Consider the following 19,946-nt stretch of genomic DNA (forward strand, 5'->3'; position numbering starts at 1 on the left):
GTGTGTCCTATTACAGCTGTATTCCTTGACACCACAATTTTTCTGACTTGATCCTGTGTTTTCTGTTCACAGCATATATCCATTCCAATCAGATAATGGGCTGGGGAGAGAAAGCTATTGAAATACGCTCTGTGGAAACCGGGCATCTAGATGGGGTATTCATGCACAAGAGAGCCCAGAGGTTAAAATTTCTGTGTGAAAGAAATGATAAGGTATTACAAGATAATGATTTTGTGACTTGCAGGACGTGTGCTATTGTTAAACAGCCAGTAGAGGTCCTTTCACACAGGCTGCTTTCCTATCCAGTAACATAGCATGTCCATTGGCGCTTGCTTAATATACTTAAATGCTGCAATGATCAGGAATATGGGGATGAACAATCTGTAATGCACTTGTTCACACCTATAGATGTGGTACTACGGTTTGCCTAGTTTTCCCCTTTTTTCCTCAGTATAATTTTATTTATATAGTTCCTACATATTCTGCAGCACTTTACAAATCAGAGGATACATGAACAGACAATATCTGCAAATATTAAAATACACTCCTGTAAAAGGGTTAACTGTTCCCCTTTTTTCTTGGGTACAGCAAGTATTCTATCACCTTACTGTACTTGTGTATGCAGTGATTCACGACACATAAAACTGATGTGGAGATTTGTGGTGCCACTTTGGTGCACAGATGTTTTTAGCAATATACTATTATACAACACCGTATTACTGCACAGCTATCCCAGTAAATCACCCTGTGCACCCATGTGCAATACACATTTGCCTACACATATCAGTCATAAGAAATATAAAGTACACCCTCTTAGAATTCTATGGATTTCATGAAAAAGTGCTCCTTAGAAGGTCCTAAAATCAGGTAAATACAAAAACACATTACAAATGACACCATATCATTACATATACACGGGTGGACCCCGTGAAAGAAGAAGGGTTCTCACAGGCACACTACTGCTCAGAGATAACCAAGCACTGTACATTATTAACTGTGAAAGTCACAGCCATTGCCATGATTTGTAATTTACCGTATATGTAGTATAGTATAGTGCCTCTTACATTATATGTTTAAACCCCTAACATGAACATGTAACCAAGCATGTTATTTGCCTAGTAGCTCACTTATTGATCCTCACATATTGATTTTCATGTTTTTCTAGATCTTTTTAATGTATAAGCTATAGTTACAGAAATCGACCTTTGAGCCTTATCCTTCATTGAATTGATTCATATGTAATTGATCGTCTATAAAGTTAAAGTTCTCTGGACATGACTATTGTAGTAAAAGTATTTCCCCATAGTATAACAGTTCTGGATCATCGTTTTTCTGTTATTCCTGATAAAAATCTCTGAATACATTTCTAAATGTGGCGTGTCTATAAACTGTCTAGCTATTGTGTAGGACAAGATGAACAGTAAGGTTGCAAGTAAACTAAATGTGTAAAGATTCAATAGAGTGGCCCATGGCGCGTGTAAGTTAATAGAAGAAAAATGTTTTTGTTTTGTTTTTTTCTTTTTTTCACTAGGTTGATTGTTGGAGCTATACAGTAGATTACTATGATAATAATGTTGTCTTTCTCAGGTATTCTTTGCATCGGTGCGGTCAGGAGGCAGTAGTCAAGTCTTTTTTATGACGTTGAACAGAAACTCCATGATGAACTGGTAACAGAGGTTTCCAAGGAACTCTATCCAAGGCATTCTTTCTAAACTAGGTTTGGTTTTGTAGACGGTGCATAGCCTGGTGGAACTGTCTGCTACCACTGAAACTGGCCGGACAATCTTGTCTTCAATTCTACAGAGTGCACATGACTTGATAGAAGGTTGTGCAAGTATTCAACAACCTTGTCCTACAGCCAGAACAGAGACTTTGCACTTGAACACTGGGAAAACTGTGGCTCAGCGGTCCACAGATTAAGCTGTGTTATAGTGGCTTGTTCATTTTACCTTTTCATTGTGTCTTATTTTGTAAGAATGGCAAAACAAAAAAAAGTATTGAGATTTGAGCCAGTTTGTTGATTTTCTGTCTGCCTGCTCTAGCGTTCTATAGAAATATACATATGTTGTAAAATGAGACAGCACAATAATGTACCTTTTTCTGTTTTGCTGAAAGCTAAGCTGTATAGCTGGGTAATTAAAAGAAAAAACCTTTTTGCCTTCATCAGCCTGAATGTTGCTTTTTGATAGCAACAGCCTAAATAATTTTTATCGGAAAGCAAAGTTTCCTCCTCTTTTGGGAAACGTAATTTATATGGCTAAACTAGCCGTAGTCGAAAGAAATCTAATGCCATTATTGGATCTGTCTGTTCATCTATTCTATCGATACATGCATAGGGGTGTATGTTGGTATAGTGATGGACAGCAGGGTTAATGTGTGAAATAGACGTTGAGGGTGTTACCTGTGGTGTTTTTTCTTTTTGTATATTATGCAACAGGTCAGGGTGAATAATACGAGAGTGTAAATGAAGGCACCTTTTAATTTTCATTCACACTGATGCAGCTAATCAGATAGATGGCTATTAGGCAATAATAGGACTTTTGCCAATATCGTCACAGCGACACTTTCTAGTATTAATAAATTGCAGCGTCAGGAGCTTCTGTGGCCAATTCTTTCAAAGATTGGTCAATAATACATCTTTCTAACCAAAGGATGGCAGGACTTTAGATAACTGCCCCAGTCGGTTACAGGCATTAAACTTTACAGGCCAACGTTGTAAAGACAGACAGATTTAGTTTCCAAAAATTACCCAACGTACAGTAACGGACCACATCTGTGCAAAAAAAAAAAAGATAAAATTTGTTTAAAAAAAAAAAGTGTGTACGTAGTTCAGGTGATTCAGTCTTTCAACACAAAATGCTCTAATAATTTAATGATAAAATACGTGTAACAAAAGATTATTTTTATTAGCTACAAGCATGGCTGGCTGTGGTAATAGGGTGTTACATCCAGAAAACTATGTTACGCTTCTTCTTTTATTCTATTTTGTTTAGGGTTTTTTTCTTTTTTGTTTCCTTTTACCTACCTCGTTTTGTCTTTCTTTTGGATGTCTTTTCTTCATCTGTTTATTGCAGCATTCTTACTCCTTTGACTACCTGCAAAGATATATTGGTAAATGCCAGTGACCTCCTGTTAGTCTCTTTCCTAAAATGCTTAAATACACTGAACTTTAGACCATAAGACTGCGGACTATTCAGAAAATTGTTTGCACTTTGCTTGGACACTGATGTACTGGATAATGTTTGTGTAATGGTTACAGGTCAGGAGGAGAGGAATGTGGCACCCTGTCTCATTTACAATTTGGTTGCAATTGTTTTTATTTAGTGGCTGTGATTGTATTTTCGCCGGGTGCTTTAAACATTCTGTTGCTAACTGACAACCTTTTACCAGTAAAATAATAAAAATACACTGTTTCAATTTATTCTTTTTTTATTGTGGGTTTTTTTGGGACAAGTAATGAAATAAAGGGAATTAATGTGTAAAGTCTGCTTGTCATTATTTAACAATGTGGTTGATATACAATTATGTCTTCCCCTTTAAAGAAAAGATTCACATTCATCTGCACCAACTGAAGTTCATTGCATCCTATAATAGGATGCTCCACTAATTCCAACGCAGTTGAGATTTTTTTTCTCTGGTCCTCGCCAATCCTGAGCAATTAATGCAGTCAGTTTTGGTTGATGATGATCTCATTAAGGCAGAAGTGAGTATGATTCAGAGCTCTCGACTTCTGCCAATAAGAGACAAACCGTGTCAGAGCTCAGAATCATATCTTTGTCTGCTATGACACAAGACCATCCATTTGGCAGTAAAGAGTCCTTTTATCTTATCAGGTACCAAGGCTAACAGTGCTGAGTGCTCAGGAATAGTGAGAGTAAAAGAAAAAATTCTAAGTGTGCCAAACTGTGGGGTCCATGACGTTCTACAGAGCACTATTGTCCCTTAATCTGCTCACTTTGGAGATCTTTAAACCCCTGAGTCATCAGAATTTACATGCCATTCCAGTGTAATTGCATATATAATTCCATTAAAGTCCTAACAAAAGTCACTAATGACCTTCTACCTGCCAAAGCCTCTGTCCTCCTCCTCCTTGACCTCTCCTCTGCCTTCGACACAGTTGACCATTCCCTCCTGTTAGAAATTCTCTCATCCCTTGGTATCTCAGACCTGGCCCTTTCCTGGATCTCCTCATACCTCACCGACCGCACATTCAGCATCTTCCACTCGCACACCACCTCCTTACCATGCCCTCTCTCTGTAGGTGTCCCCCAAGGCTCCGTCCTAGGACCCCTCTTGTTCTCCATCTACACCTTTGGCCTGGGTCAACTCATAGAATCTCATGGTTTTCAATACCATTGCTATGCCGATGACACCCAAATATACATCTCTGGACCAGACATTACCTCCCTGCTGGCCAGAGTTCCAAATTGTTTAGCAGCTGTAGCCTCCTTCCTCTCCTCCCGCTTTCTCAAGCGCAACATGGAGAAAACGGAGTTCATCATCTTCACCCCACCCCGTATGGCCCCTTAACCTGACCCATCTATCAAAGTTAATGGAACCACAATTACCCCTGTCCCACAGGCCCGATGCCTTGGAGTAACCCTGGACTCCGACCTATCCTTCAAGTCACGCGTTCAAACCCTCAACACTTCCTGCCGCCTCCAACTCAAGAACATCCATCGAATCCCTGTGTTGCCCCAGCTTATTGTATTTTGTGCTGTCCTTGCCCCTTTGGCAAAAAGGGGGTGTGATGAGGGGCAGAGCCATTGGCATAAGTGGGGCTGGAAATCTGCACAAGCCATGAGCAGGTGTAGATATCCTTCCAGACACCTGGCGGAGGGTGCACCTCATTTATGAGGAGGCATGCACTGTGTTATATATGAAATACACACTCTGCCGGGGATGGGCTTATGAAAACTTGCCCTGATAACACCAGTCTTAAAGGGGTTGTTCCATCACAAGGATCCTATCTATACTGCTAGTTTATGTGTGTTTAAGACTTTTCATAAATGCATTGCTTTATCAAAACTGCTTTGTTTGGCCGCTATCTTAATTTATTCACTTCATTGTTTACACTCCGTTTCTATGGCCCTTAGGATTATCTGCTCATTTGTCAAGTGATGTAGCTGCCTGCTCTCAGGGGGAGGGAGGGGCTGGGAGCAGCTCTGAGCTGTTTGTGTCTTTTAAGTAGTGGAGCTTCTCAGAGCTCTTATCAGTGGGTTTAATTGAATTTGGCTGATAAGGGCTGAGATAGGGAATCCGTTACGTCTGTATGTAATGCAAACTGACTCAAATCCAGCTCTGCTACATCAGCTTCACACTGTGGTTATTCATTTACAACCAATCCCGTGCAAGTGAAACCCCGCCCACCTATGTGCCGAGAAAAGCTGGAAGTGAAGAGAGCACAACAGCCTGCAGGTTAGTGAACAAGCGTCATGGGAATACCTCTTTAAAGTCTCCCCCATTGTCAAAGAGACAACTACTCAAAATGCTAGTTCCGGACAATCAAAGTGGTAAGACTGTAATTCAGCATTTTGTAATCATTTCACTTTCTTTGTAAAAGACTACCAATACATGAACAAATATGGCAGATGTAGGAGAGAACAGAGTATGTATAGGGTGATGCCACCACGAACAGGGCCATTAGATACTCGAATAAAAGAATATACAGTGAAATGCATCTTTTTGGCTAAATTAATTTCATTTACCTTCAACATAGTCCACCATTGCTGTGTGACCGTCCACCAAGGATTTTTGTGCCTTCAGTATGTTTTTGGGATTTATTCCACTTGCTCCTGATATCTGAAATGGGACAGAGATGCTACCACCCCAAACAGATATTTCTATACTGTAGATGTATGTGCAATATTATTTGTTCATCTGGACTTCTAGGCTTTAGGATCTTGTCTGGAACTGCATAGGCCTACAAGATTAATTTCCTGAAGAAATACCGTGAAGGTTTGTAAATGTTCGTCATTCATAAAATGTACATATTACTGGCAATTCACACAAATGGACAATCAGTAGTTTTTGTTGGATGTATTATATTGTTAGCAGTGCACGATTCTTGGTGTGTGTGTATTTATAATATATATATATATATATATATATATATATATATATATATATACACATATATCCTATTAATATTAGAAATGTGAAAGTTTGTGAGTTTGGATATTTGTGGGTTTGTGTGATTGGATGTTTGTTAGTCAATCACGCAAAACCCGCTCGACCGATTTGGCTGAAAGTTTCCACAAACATAGTTAATACACCCGATTGCGCAATAGGCTACTTTTCGTCACAATAGCGCACATACGTTTGTGCCAGGACCCCCACGAAACCCAAACTCACACCACCATCTCTGCAATCTCACACACTTTGGACCATAGCAAGCCACAAATTACCCTCTGCAGCCTCGCCCCTAACCCCACACAATCTCATATACATATACTTTACCACTTTGCCCCTCACCTTAACGATACTCCAGGAGGTTCTCTTTAACGCTCCGGAGCAGCCATGTTTGCCGACCCCCACCGCTCTGACAATCCGCGACACCGCCCACCCATGTCAATACCCCTAGGAGGTCTAATAAATGCAAAAAAAAAGTTTAAAAAAAAGTTAAAAAAATATAAAAACAAATAAGGATTAAAAATTCAAATCACCCCCCTTTCCCTAGAACACATATAAAAGTAGTTAAAAACTGTGAAACACATACATGTTAGGTATCCCCACGTCTAAAATCGCCCGCTCTACAAAGCTATACAAATATTTTTCCTGTTCGGTAAACGCCGTAGCGGGAAAAATGGTCAAAGGTGCCAAACCGCTGTTTTTTCACTGTTTTGATTCTGATAAAAATTTGAATAAAAAGTGATCAAAGCAATAACATTTCCCGAAAATGGTAGAACTAAAAAGTACACCCGACCCCGCAAAAAAAGACGCCCTATACATCCCCGTACACGGATGTATAAAAAAGTTACGGCTGTCGGAATATGACGACTTTTCAAAAAAAAAAAATTTTTTTAACACAGTTTTGGATTTTTTTAAGGGGTCAAAATGTAAATAAAACCATATAAATTTGGTATCCCCGGAATCGTAACGAAACACAGAATAAAGGGGACATGTCATTTTGGTTGCACATTGAACGCTGTAAAACCAAAGCCCGTAAGAAAGTCGCAGAAATGCATTTTTTCGTCAAATCCACCCCATTCTGAATTTTTTCCCTGCTTCCCAGTACATTATATAGAATAAATAATGGTGGCATCATGAAGACAAATTTGTCCCAGGAAAAATTAAGACCTCATATGACTCTGGGAGCGGAGAAGTAAAAAAAGTTATGGGGTTTAGAAGGAGGGGAGTCAAAAACGAAAATCAAAAAATGCCATCGACGGGAAAGGGTTAACTTCAAATACTTCGCTCCCAAAGTCACTATGTAAAGTTTCTCACAACACCGTATAGCAGCTCAAATACAAATTAACTTCAACACAAAAGTCTCACGTATTCTCTGAATAATAGCAAAAACAAGATACGAAGTTACATTTCATATCCCATCCCTTATACACAGTACGAAAACCTTACCCACGCCTGTATATACCTACTGCTACAATCACCGCAGACGAAGTCGCGGGTACCAGCTAGTATATATATATGCATATATATATATATATATATATATATATATACACATACATATATATCCTACTAATATTATAAATGTGAAAGTTTGTGTGTTTGGATGTTTGTGAGTTTGGATGTTTGTTCCTCAATCACGCTAAAACGCCTGGACGGATTTGCGTGCAATTTTCCACAAACATAGTTTTCCCTCAGGATTGAATCGCAGGCTACTTTTGGTGCCACTAAACAACATGGCTTCCTAGCAGGAGACTCACAAAAGCAGGACTCCTAGCCCCAGCTATAGACTCACACACACTGCCTGGCATTTCCTGCCTCAACCTGCCTGCACACTCCTTACTGTCACCTCAGGAGTAGCCCTCACTCTACTCACTCACATTTACATATAGCTTTCCACTATACATACAAAATACAACACATCACATTGTAATTACATGTATCTCCTATCACTGCTATATACAGTACCTGATACATATATACTCCTGTACACAGGCTGTATATACTATATAATTACATGTATTACCTATCACTGCTGTATACAGTGCCTGATACATATATACCCCTGTACACAAGCTGTATATACTATATAATTACATGTATTACCTATCACTGCTATATACAGTGCCTGATACATATATACTCCTGTACACAGGCTGTATATACTATATAATTACATGTATCTCCTATCACTGCTATATACAGTACCTGATACATATATACCTCTGTACACAGGCTGTATATACTATATATTACATGTATTACCTATCACTGCTATATACAGTACCTGATACATATATACCCATGTACACAGACTGTATATACTATATAATTACATGTATCTCCTATCACTGCTATATACAGTACCTGATACATATATACCCCTGTACACAGACTGTATATACTATATAATTACCCTAGCTGGTACCCGCGACTTCGTCTGCGGTGATTGTAGAAGTGGGTATATACAGGCGCGGGTAAGGTTTTCGTACTGTGTATAAGGTATGGGATATGAAATGTAACTGTGTATCTTGTTTTTGCTGTAATTCTGAGAGCACATGAGACTTTTGTGTTGAATGTAATTTGTATTTCAGCTGCTATACGGTGTTGGTATAAACTGTACATAGTGTCTTTGGGACAGAGGTATTTCAGGTTAATATACTTCGATATACGACATTGTATGATTTGTTATTTTCCGCCAGTACATGTCAGTTTTGGGCACAGGATACTCTCGAGCAGCCACATAAAGTCTGGCCCTGTGCATGACAGTTTAGTAACTCCATGCGCCTCTTAGTAATAGCAATTAACCCCATCATGTCCCTCACATTAACCCTTGTGTAAGAGTTACTGATATGTGAGAGACTTGGAGGTAATAGTTAAGTATCTTCATTATTGAGGTTTATTAGTAACCCTTATAATGGGCCCACAGGGGTTAATATGAGGGACATGATGGGGTTTATTCCTATTAATATGAGGCACACAGGGGTTAATATGAGGGACATGATGGGGTTTATTCCTATTAATATGAGGCACACAGGAATAAACCCCATCATGTCCCTCATATTAACCCCTGTGTGCCTCACATTATTAGGAATAAACCCCATCATGTCCCTCATATTAACCCCTAATAATGTGAGGCACACAGGGGTTAATATGAGGGACATGATGGGGTTTATTCCTAATAATGTGAGGCACACAGGGGTTAATATGAGGGACATGATGGGGGTTATTCCTATTAATGTGAGGCACATGGAGTTACTAAGACTAAACTAATAACCCCAAATGCCGGACATTAATGAGAACAGTAATCCTATGTACCTGTGTGTTTTTCAGTGTCACTTTGCTATCAGCTTCCTCTTCTCCTCGGGGAATGTTAGCAGGATGCAGACCACTATAGCAGGCACAGACCTGAGCGATTAAGCTCCACCCCCTGGGTCTCCTGCACCCCTCTCAAAGGGGAGTGTCCTTATGCTTGAGCTCTAGCAGCCCACTGAAGAGACTCGGACTTCATTTAACTCTTGCAGGTCCTGGGCTGCTGGTGTGCCAGTGAAATATGGCAGGAGTGCCACTCTTGGCATGCTGACCTCTGCTGTAGAGGGTAATATGAATTTTGTGGCTTGCTATGGTCCAAAGTGTGTGAGATTGCAGAAATAGTGATGTGAGTTTGGGTTTTGTGGGGGTCCTGGGAAAAACGTATGTGTGCTATTGTGACGAAAAGTAGCCTATTGCGCAATCGAGTGTAGTGACTATGTTTGTGAAAAATTTCAGCCAAATCGTATGGTCAAAAGTGTGTGAGATTGCAGAAATAGTGATGTGAGTTTGGGTTTTGTGGGGGTCCTGGGAAAAACGTATGTGTGCTATTGTGACGAAAAGTAGCCTATTGCGCAATCGAGTGTAGTGAATATGTTTGTGGAAAATTTCAGCCAAATCGGTGGAGCGGGTTTTGCGTGATTGAGGAACAAACATCCAAACACACAAACCCACAAACATCCAAACTCACAAACTTTCACCTTTATAATATTAATAGGATGTATCTCCAATCACTGCTATATACAGTACCTGATACATATATACTCCTGTACACAGGCTGTATATACTATATAATTACATGTATCTCCTATCACTGCTATATACAGTACCTGATACATATATACCCCTGTACACAGACTGTATATACTATATAATTACATGCATCTCCTATCACTGCTATATAGAGTACCTGATACATATATACCCCTGTACACAGACTGTATATACTATATAATTACATGTATCTATCACTGCTATATACAGTGCCTGATACATATATACTCCTGTACACAGGCTGTATATACTATATAATTACATGTATCTCCTATCACTGCTGTATACAGTACCTGATACATATATACCCCTGTACACAAGCTGTATATACTATATACACTCACCGGCCACTTTATTAGGTACACCATGCTAGTAACGGGTTGGACCCCCTTTTGCCTTGAGAACTGCCTCAATTCTTCGTGGCATAGATTCAACAAGGTGCTGGAAGCATTCCTCAGAGATTTTGGTCCATATTGACATGATGGCATCACACAGTTGCCGCAGATTTGTCGGCTGCACATCCATGATGCGAATCTCCCGTTCCACCACATCCCAAAGATGCTCTATTGGATTGAGATCTGGTGACTGTGGAGGCCATTGGAGTACAGTGAACTCATTGTCATGTTCAAGAAACCAGTCTGAGATGATTCCAGCTTTATGACATGGCGCATTATCCTGCTGAAAGTAGCCATCAGATGTTGGGTACATTGTGGTCATAAAGGGATGGACATGGTCAGCAACAATACTCAGGTAGGCTTTGGCGTTGCAACGATGCTCAATTGGTACCAAGGGGCCCAAAGAGTGCCAAGAAAATATTCCCCACACCATGACACCACCACCACCAGCCTGAACCGTTGATACAAGGCAGGATGGATCCATGCTTTCATGTTGTTGACGCCAAATTCTGACCCTACCATCCGAATGTCGCAGCAGAAATCGAGACTCATCAGACCAGCCAACGTTTTTCCTATCTTCAATTGTCCAATTTCGATGAGCTTGTGCAAATTGTAGCCTCAGTTTCCTGTTCTTAGCTGAAAGGAGTGGCACCCGGTGTGGTCTTCTGCTGCTGTAGCCCATCTGCCTCAAAGTTCGACGTACTGTGCGTTCAGAGATGCTCTTCTGGCTACCTTGGTTGTAATGGGTGGCTATTTGAGTCACTGTTGCCTTTCTATCAGCTCGAACCAGTCTGGCCATTCTCCTCTGACCTCTGGCATCAACAACGCATTTCCGCCCACAGAACTGCCGCTCACTGGATGTTTTTTCTTTTTCGGACCATTCTCTGTAAACCCTAGAGATGGTTGTGCCAGTAGAATCCCAGTAGATCAGCAGTTTCTGAAATACTCAGACCAGCCCTTCTGGCACCAACAACCATGCCACGTTCAAAGGCACTCAAATCACCTTTCTTCCCCATACTGATGCTCGGTTTGAACTGCAGGAGATTGTCTTGACCATGTCTACATGCCTAAATGCACTGAGTTGCCGCCATGTGATTGGCTGATTAGAAATTAAGTGTTAACGAGCAGTTGGACAGGTGTACCTAATAAAGTGGCCGGTGAGTGTAATTACATGTATCTCCTATCACTGCTATATACAGTACCTGATACATATATACCCCTGTACACAGACTGTATATACTATATAATTACATGTATCTCCTATCACTGCTATATACAGTGCCTGATACATATATACTCCTGTACACAGGCTGTATATACTATATATTACATGTATCTCCTATCACTGCTATATACAGTGCCTGATACATATATACTCCTGTACACAGGCTGTATATACTATATAATTACATGTATCTCCTATCACTGCTATATACAGTACCTGATACATATATACTCCTGTACACAGGCTGTATATACTATATATTACATGTATCTCCTATCACTGCTATAAACAGTACCTGATACATATATACTCCTGTCAGGGGTGAACCTGCCCCTTTCGCCGCCCGAGGCGAACAACAGAAAGTCGCCCTCCCCCCCCCCCCCCCCCGGAAGAGGGGGCGGAGCGGAATGGGTGTGGCAGAGTGAAGGGGGTGGGGCGAAGCAAAGGGCGGGGCTTAGCGGCGTTCGCATGCAGGGAGAGGACCTGCTCTCTGCCTGAGCGTGAGGGGAGTCTGCTGGAGCAGCGCTGCTCCAGTGGCCTCCCCAATCCAACGCTCGGTGCTAAGCCAAAAATGCCGCCCTCCCTGGGGTCCTGACATAGCGCCGCCTGAAGCGGTCGCTTCAGGTCGCCTCATGGGAGGTGCGGCGCTGACTCCTGTACACAGGCTGTATATACTATATATTACATGTATCTCCTATCACTGCTATATACAGTACCTGATACATATATACTCCTGTACACAGGCTGTATAACACATCACATTGTCTGTATCACAACATACACAATATAACTACTAAACCAGGATCAAGGGTGACTAATTGAATACAAAAACAGAAAAGTGTCCCCTACAGAACTAAAGTAAAATATAACTTTTATTGGATAAATTTAAAATCTTTGTGTGAGGCAGACATATTACCTATGGAAGTGAGCACCTATATATATATATATATATATATATATATATATATATATACACTCCACTATGAAACTGTAACTGTCATGGAATGATGTCACTTGCTCCTAAACAAAGGTATACCTAAATTTGTATACATTTCTTTATTGATGGAGAGAATGTAAATACAAAGGAGCTATTGCTTTCAACTGACAGTCAGAAACAAAGCGGATGACGGTGAGCTGCTATTAATATAAGGCAGCACCACCAAGTGGAATGGAATAGGCTAGTACTCCTATACAACAAGTGCTGCCCAATATGAGGTAGCCAGCCACAGCACTAGTTCGTTCCAGCCCTATTCCAACTCCACGGTCAGGGTACCGAAAGTGTACAGGAGTGGCTGTGTTTGATATATAACAGCCGTTTTTACTCCTAAAGTAGCATAGTTCGTCTCGACGCGTTTCGTTAAATCCTCATCAGGAGACTATCAAAACCCTGCCTACCGGGTTCTAACACCAGGATGATGGTGTGCGGTGAAAACCGCAGTTCACGGGACCCATGTGGTAGGTGCTGCTACTTTCATGAGGTCTGACACTGCGTTCCTATGCCCTCGCTCCTATATAGTCACAGAGCGAGGAGAAGCCCGCCCCCTTTCACCACCAACCAATCCGGTTAGGGATGGGCGGTTACATGTGTATAGCGAAACCAGAGGGAGTGTCATGGGCGTGCCTGCGGCTCGGCAAGCAAGAAACCAAGTTCGTTTTCTGAGAAGCTATGATAGGTAAGTATAGTCTTGATACATTAACGCTACGATGGGTAAGTATTATTGAAATTCACTCATGTTCAACTGCAGCTAGTATCGCATGACGTACCGAACCCAGATACAGCCGGGTCAGATACAATTATGATACATTCTACAATGGATAAGTCTATTTATGGTACATTCATGCACAACTGCAGCTAACACTCCCTCTGGTTTCGCTATACACATGTAACCGCCCATCCCTAACCGGATTGGTTGGCGGCGAGAGGGGGCGGGCTTCTCCTCGCTCTGTGACTATATAGGAGCGAGGGCATAGGAACGCAGTGTCAGACCTCATGAAAGTAGCGGCACCTACCACATGGGTCCCGTGAACTGCGGTTTTCACCGCACACCATCATCCTGGTGTTAGTACCCGATAGGCAGGGTTAGAACCCGGTAGGCAGGGTTTTGATAGTCTCCTGATGAGGATTTAACGAAACGCGTCGAGACGAACTATGCTACTTTAGGAGTAAAAACGGCTGTTATATATCAAACACAGCCACTCCTGTACACTTTCGGTACCCTGACCGTGGAGTTGGAATAGGGCTAGAACGAACTAGTGCTGTGGCTGGCTACCTCATATTGGGCAGCACTTGTTGTATAGGAGTACTAGCCTATTCCATTCCACTTGGTGGTGCTGCCTTATATTAATAGCAGCTCACCGTCATCCGCTTTGTTTCTGACTGTCAGTTGAAAGCAATAGCTCCTTTGTATTTACATTCTCTCCATCAATAGAGAAATGTATACAAATTTAGTAGAGATGAGCGAACACTAAAATGTTCGAGGTTCGAAATTCGATTCGAACAGCCGCTCACTGTTCGAGTGTTCGAATGGGTTTCGAACCCCATTATAGTCTATGGGGAACATAAACTCGTTAAGGGGGAAACCCAAATTCGTGTCTGGAGGGTCACCAAGTCCACTACGACACCCCAGGAAATGATACCAACACCCTGGAATGACACTGGGACAGCAGGGGAAGCATGTCTGGGGGCATAAAAGTCACTTTATTTCATGGAAATCCCTGTCAGTTTGCGATTTTCGCAAGCTAACTTTTCCCCATAGAAATGCATTGGCCAGTGCTGATTGGCCAGAGTACGGAACTCGACCAATCAGCGCTGGCTCTGCTGGAGGAGGCGGAGTCTAAGATCGCTCCACACCAGTCTCCATTCAGGTCCGACCTTAGACTCCGCCTCCTCCGGCAGAGCCAGCGCTGATTGGCCGAAGGCTGGCCAATGCATTCCTATGCGAATGCAGACTTAGCAGTGCTGAGTCAGTTTTGCTCAACTACACATCTGATGCACACTCGGCACTGCTACATCAGATGTAGCAATCTGATGTAGCAGAGCCGAGGGTGCACTAGAACCCCTGTGCAAACTCAGTTCACGCTAATAGAATGCATTGGCCAGCGCTGATTGGCCAATGCATTCTATTAGCCCGATGAAGTAGAGCTGAATGTGTGTGCTAAGCACACACATTCAGCACTGCTTCATCACGCCAATACAATGCATTAACCAGTGCTGATTGGCCAGAGTACGGAATTCGGCCAATCAGCGCTGGCTCTGCTGGAGGAGGCGGAGTCTAAGATCGCTCCACACCAGTCTCCATTCAGGTCCGACCTTAGACTCCGCCTCCTCCGGCAGAGCCAGCGCTGATTGGCCGAAGGCTGGCCAATGCATTCCTATGCGAATGCAGACTTAGCAGTGCTGAGTCAGTTTTGCTCAACTACACATCTGATGCACACTCGGCACTGCTACATCAGATGTAGCAATCTGATGTAGCGGAGCCGAGGGTGCACTAGAACCCCTGTGCAAACTCAGTTCACGCTAATAGAATGCATTGGCCAGCGCTGATTGGCCAATGCATTCTATTAGCCCGATGAAGTAGAGCTGAATGTGTGTGCTAAGCACACACATTCAGCACTGCTTCATCACGCCAATACAATGCATTAGCCAGTGCTGATTGGCCAAAGTACGGAATTCGGCCAATCAGCGCTGGCTCTGCTGGAGGAGGCGGAGTCTAAGGTCGGACCTGAATGGAGACTGGTGTGGAGCGATCTTAGACTCCGCCTCCTCCAGCAGAGCCAGCGCTGATTGGCCGAATTCCGTACTCTGGCCAATCAGCACTGGCTAATGCATTGTATTGGTGTGATGAAGCAGTGCTGAATGTGTGTGCTTAGCACACACATTCAGCTCTACTTCATCGGGCTAATAGAATGCATTGGCCAGCGCTGATTGGCCGAATTCCGTACTCTGGCCAATCAGTGCTGGCCAATGCATTCTATTAGCTTGATGAAGCAGAGTGTGCACAAGGGTTCAAGCGCACCCTCGGCTCTGATGTAGCAGAGCCGAGGCTGCACAAGGGTTCAAGCGCACCCTCGGCTCTGATGTAGCCCGCGAGTAGTTTGATGCAGTGCTCCAAGCTGGGAGCAAACTTTTCTTTCCTTTTTCACTCTTTTTCTCTGTAACTTCAAGAATCCGGTAACCAAGCAATCTAGCACTATGAATTTAGCAACTATAAATCGAATGGAAGACCCTGTGGAGTTTTTTGTTCCTTTTGTTTCCATTGTAAAGCATGGACTCAAGACCTGGTTCAGCTGGTTTCCACATGTGCCTGTTACCATCCCCCCAGCTAGGACAGCATGGCTCAACATGCGGCATGGAAGAGAAACCTACATGGAAATGCGGACTTCTTCCTTCAAGGAGATGATTTCTGGCGTCAATTGCTGTTGTGTGAAGATGCTACAGCTGACTGGTATTTCTTTCTATTACTGTGGACACGTGGGACTCTGTTACAACCTGGGAACCATCACCCACCTACCCCAGGAGTTATGGAAGCTTGGCAAGAGAGCAGCACCCTGTATACCTGGATGGTCTCTGACTTCCTTGGGGCAGTAGAACACTGTGGTAAGGAGGAGGAGGACGGCTTGTGATGAAGGACATTTGGGGCATTTTTTGTGGTTAAAAGGACAATAGTGCTGATGCAAGATACCGAACTATCAGCTGTGAGCAGGAGATCTCACCACCTACCAAAGGAACTGCCACATGTTATCATGATATCTGCATATGTCCCCCACCTCTGCAAAATTTCTGCTTGTTATATCCACATGCTGTGACCCCCTCCTCGTGTCCTACAACCAAGTCGGCTGTATTATTATTATTATAATTATTATTATTAACATCAATCCGCACAGAGAACTAAATGATCCTGCAGTGTGTCTGTGTTTCTTTCTTTTTTTTTTAGTTGCTATGATTCCTAGGATTTCTCTATCTGCCATGAGCTTCTACGTGTTTCTCTCTTGTTATATACTACTGTACCATCTATGAAACTGTATCACTGAAATTTCCCCATTGTGGGACTATTAAAGGAATATCTTATCTTATCTTATCTTATCCATCCTGCCTTGTATCAACGGTTCAGGCTGGTGGTGGTGGTGTCATGGTGTGGGGAATATTTTCTTGGCACTCTTTGGGCCCCTTGGTACCAATTGAGCATCGTTGCAACGCCAAAGCCTACCTGAGTATTGTTGCTGACCATGTCCATCCCTTTATGACCACAATGTACCCAACATCTGATGGCTACTTTCAGCAGGATAATGCGCCATGTCATAAAGCTGGAATCATCTCAGACTGGTTTCTTGAACATGACAATGAGTTCACTGTACTCCAATGGCCTCCACAGTCACCAGATCTCAATCCAATAGAGCATCTTTGGGATGTGGTGGAACGGGAGATTTGCATCATGGATGTGCAGCCGACAAATCTGTGGCAACTGTGTGATGCCATCATGTCAATATGGACCAAAATCTCTAAGGAATGCTTCCAGCACCTTGTTGAATCTATGCCACGAAGAATTGAGGCAGTTCTGAAGGCAAAAGGGGGTCCAACCCGTTACTAGCATGGTGTACCTAATAAAGTGGCCGGTGAGTGTATATATATATATACATACAATATATATATATATATTGTGAGAGGTTGTAGGCAGATTGCTGGAGTCCAGATATATTAGCCCCTGGTTTCTGACATATGTGTGGTCCACTCATGAATAATTATTATACTTGGAGGTCTTTTCAGACCCTAGAGTATAATGATCGGAGACCCAGGAGAGGATATAAGCATAAAAAAATTATTTAACTTGCCTCTCCCTGGCTCCGGCGCACTCCCCACAGATCTCTTCAATGTTGAACCAGAGGTTACCTGACCCGACGCATAACGATGCTGGCCTGGGCCATGTGATGTCTGTGACATTACCCAACAGGCCTGAAGCCTGCAGAGTTAAGCAACAGTGTTGGATTTTTTTATGTTCCCTCACCTCCCCTGGGCCTCTGATCATTATACTCAGGGATCTGAAAAGACAAATCCCCCCCCCCCCCCTTCCCGAGTATAATGATAGCAGTGTTAGTGGGGTTCGCGGGCTCACAGCCTCACTTACCTATCCCCACTCCTGATCCCTGCCACCTCCGCAGAATAGGAAGTGCAGGCGGCCATAAGCAGGAGCGAGGATCAATAAGTAAATAGGGCCCATTACCTGCTGGGGTTACTCCTGCAGGTAACAGCCTATTAAAGGGGAAAAAAAACCACATCAGTGGCCCTCTGGGCCCTTTAATGTCCCGGGCCCTGTGGCAGCAGCTACCGCTGCTACCCAGGTAGTTATACCCCTAAGCAGAGACTACACAAATCAATGAAATCTACTTCCTGCAGGAATTCATTGAACCTGGAAACACCCAAAGGAGCTTCATTCAGTACAGTCTGGAATTTGCATAGTGAAGGATTAACATCATTGATAAAATTCTTCAGTATAACCAGAGGATCCTAGGGGCATATCTTGTGAACGTTAAGCATTGCACATGAAATAGGGATTGGTAATACGATCCCAGTACAAAGTTTATCTGCCCGTTGTAGCTGGATTGTCTGCTATTAAATGGCTTATAGAATCCTTTTGCAGTCTAAAGTATACTACATGGTAAGAATTATCAGGACTCCCACTGGAATGAGTTTTGCTATTTTTGCTTACCCCTTTTATTACCTACTGTTGCATGAAATGTAGCATACGGCTCTAAAAAGCTGTGAATGATGAACATTTATGGTGACAGCTGTAGAGTTTGCTCTTTAAAGCCTCTCTTGTTCCCTTGAATGGGATTGAGCTGCAACACAAGCCAAACATAAATGAAGCCATAATCAATAGCTGTCAGCTGAAAAACGTGTTTGGATGACAGCAATTCCTAAGAAAAGCACCGTAAGCATGCACACTTGGTTTCAGTGGGAAAAGAGGAATAAATGTGTATCAGATTCTTTTAATGGTAGCTTATGTCCCTTGACACATGTTGAAATCCAACACACTGGATCTTTTCTCCTGACATTAGATCAGGGGTAAGGAACCTTTTTGGCTAGGAGAGCCGTGAACACAACATATTTAAAAATGTAATTCGGCAAAAGCCATACAAAATTCTGTCGCTAACCAATAATGATTAGAGATGAGCGAACACTGTTCGGAACAGCTGTTCTGAACAGCACGCTCACAGCATGCTCCCATAGAAATGAATGGAAGCGGCTGGCACGTGGGGGGTTAAGCGGCCGGCCGCCGGCAAAGTCTGCGTGCCAGGTGCTTCCATTCATTTCTATGGGAGCGTGCTGTTCGGATCGGCTGATCCAAACAGTGTTCGCTCATCTCTAATAATGATGAATAAAGTACTACTTACCATTAATGTGACCGCTGGTATTGCATGGATTTGCTGATGGCTTTGTAGTCTGCTTTATAGGTGGTGAGGTTTAGCTTCATGCAGGCGTTGAGACTTCCATCTGTTAAACGTGATCGTAGGTTGGTCTTAATGTTCCTTAGATGTGATAAAGACTGCTCACAAGCATATGTAGAGCCAAACATTGTCAGTACAGCAATACTCACACGTTGCAGTGTATGGTATGTGAGAGGAATCGCGTTCCAAGTTTTGAGAATCATCTGGTCTGCGGCTTGAAGTTTTTTCAGTTCTACCCACTTGTTTGCGTTCTACCCACTTGTGTTTGCTCGCCAACTCTGCTTGCTGTCATGCAAGTCTTTCCAAATCTTCATTCAGTGACTTGAACTTAGTCACCCACATGTCTGAGGCCTTCAGGTCAGCAGCTTGTAGCTCAAAATCTCTGACAGAGACACCGGGGATGTAACTCAAGTAGGTGCTGTCCATTGCACATTCATGCTGGTTCAGATGTTCAGTTATGTCCACAAGATAGTAGAACTTCAGGAGCCACTCAGTGTTAGCTAACTCAGGATGTTCAACATTTTTCATTTCAAGAAAAGTCCAGATTTCGCTCAGACAAGCTGCAAAATGGCTGAGCACCTTTCCTCTTGACAACCAATGCACATGGCTCTGCAGAAGCAGACCAGGATAATTATTCCCAACTTCTTCCAACAGCGTTTTAAACTGGCGAT

At 42.7% G+C, this 19,946-nt stretch overlaps 1 protein-coding gene across 8 annotated transcripts in view; it reads left to right on the forward strand.

Moving 5' to 3' along the window:
* The window catches only part of TNIK (TRAF2 and NCK interacting kinase), a 222,501-nt gene extending 219,080 nt beyond the window's left edge, over positions 1-3,421 (forward strand). For all 8 annotated transcript variants that reach the window (XM_075268688.1, XM_075268680.1, XM_075268682.1 and 5 more), the window contains 2 exons: positions 73-212; positions 1,588-3,421. In XM_075268688.1, coding sequence (XP_075124789.1) covers positions 73-212; positions 1,588-1,671 — 224 coding nt within the window. In that variant the 3' untranslated portion in view covers positions 1,672-3,421. The remainder of the gene's footprint in view (positions 1-72; positions 213-1,587) is intronic.
* The last annotated feature ends 16,525 nt before the right edge of the window (positions 3,422-19,946 follow it).

This window comes from Leptodactylus fuscus, chromosome 3 (genome assembly GCF_031893055.1).
Source record: "Leptodactylus fuscus isolate aLepFus1 chromosome 3, aLepFus1.hap2, whole genome shotgun sequence".
NCBI lineage: Eukaryota > Metazoa > Chordata > Amphibia > Anura > Leptodactylidae > Leptodactylus > Leptodactylus fuscus.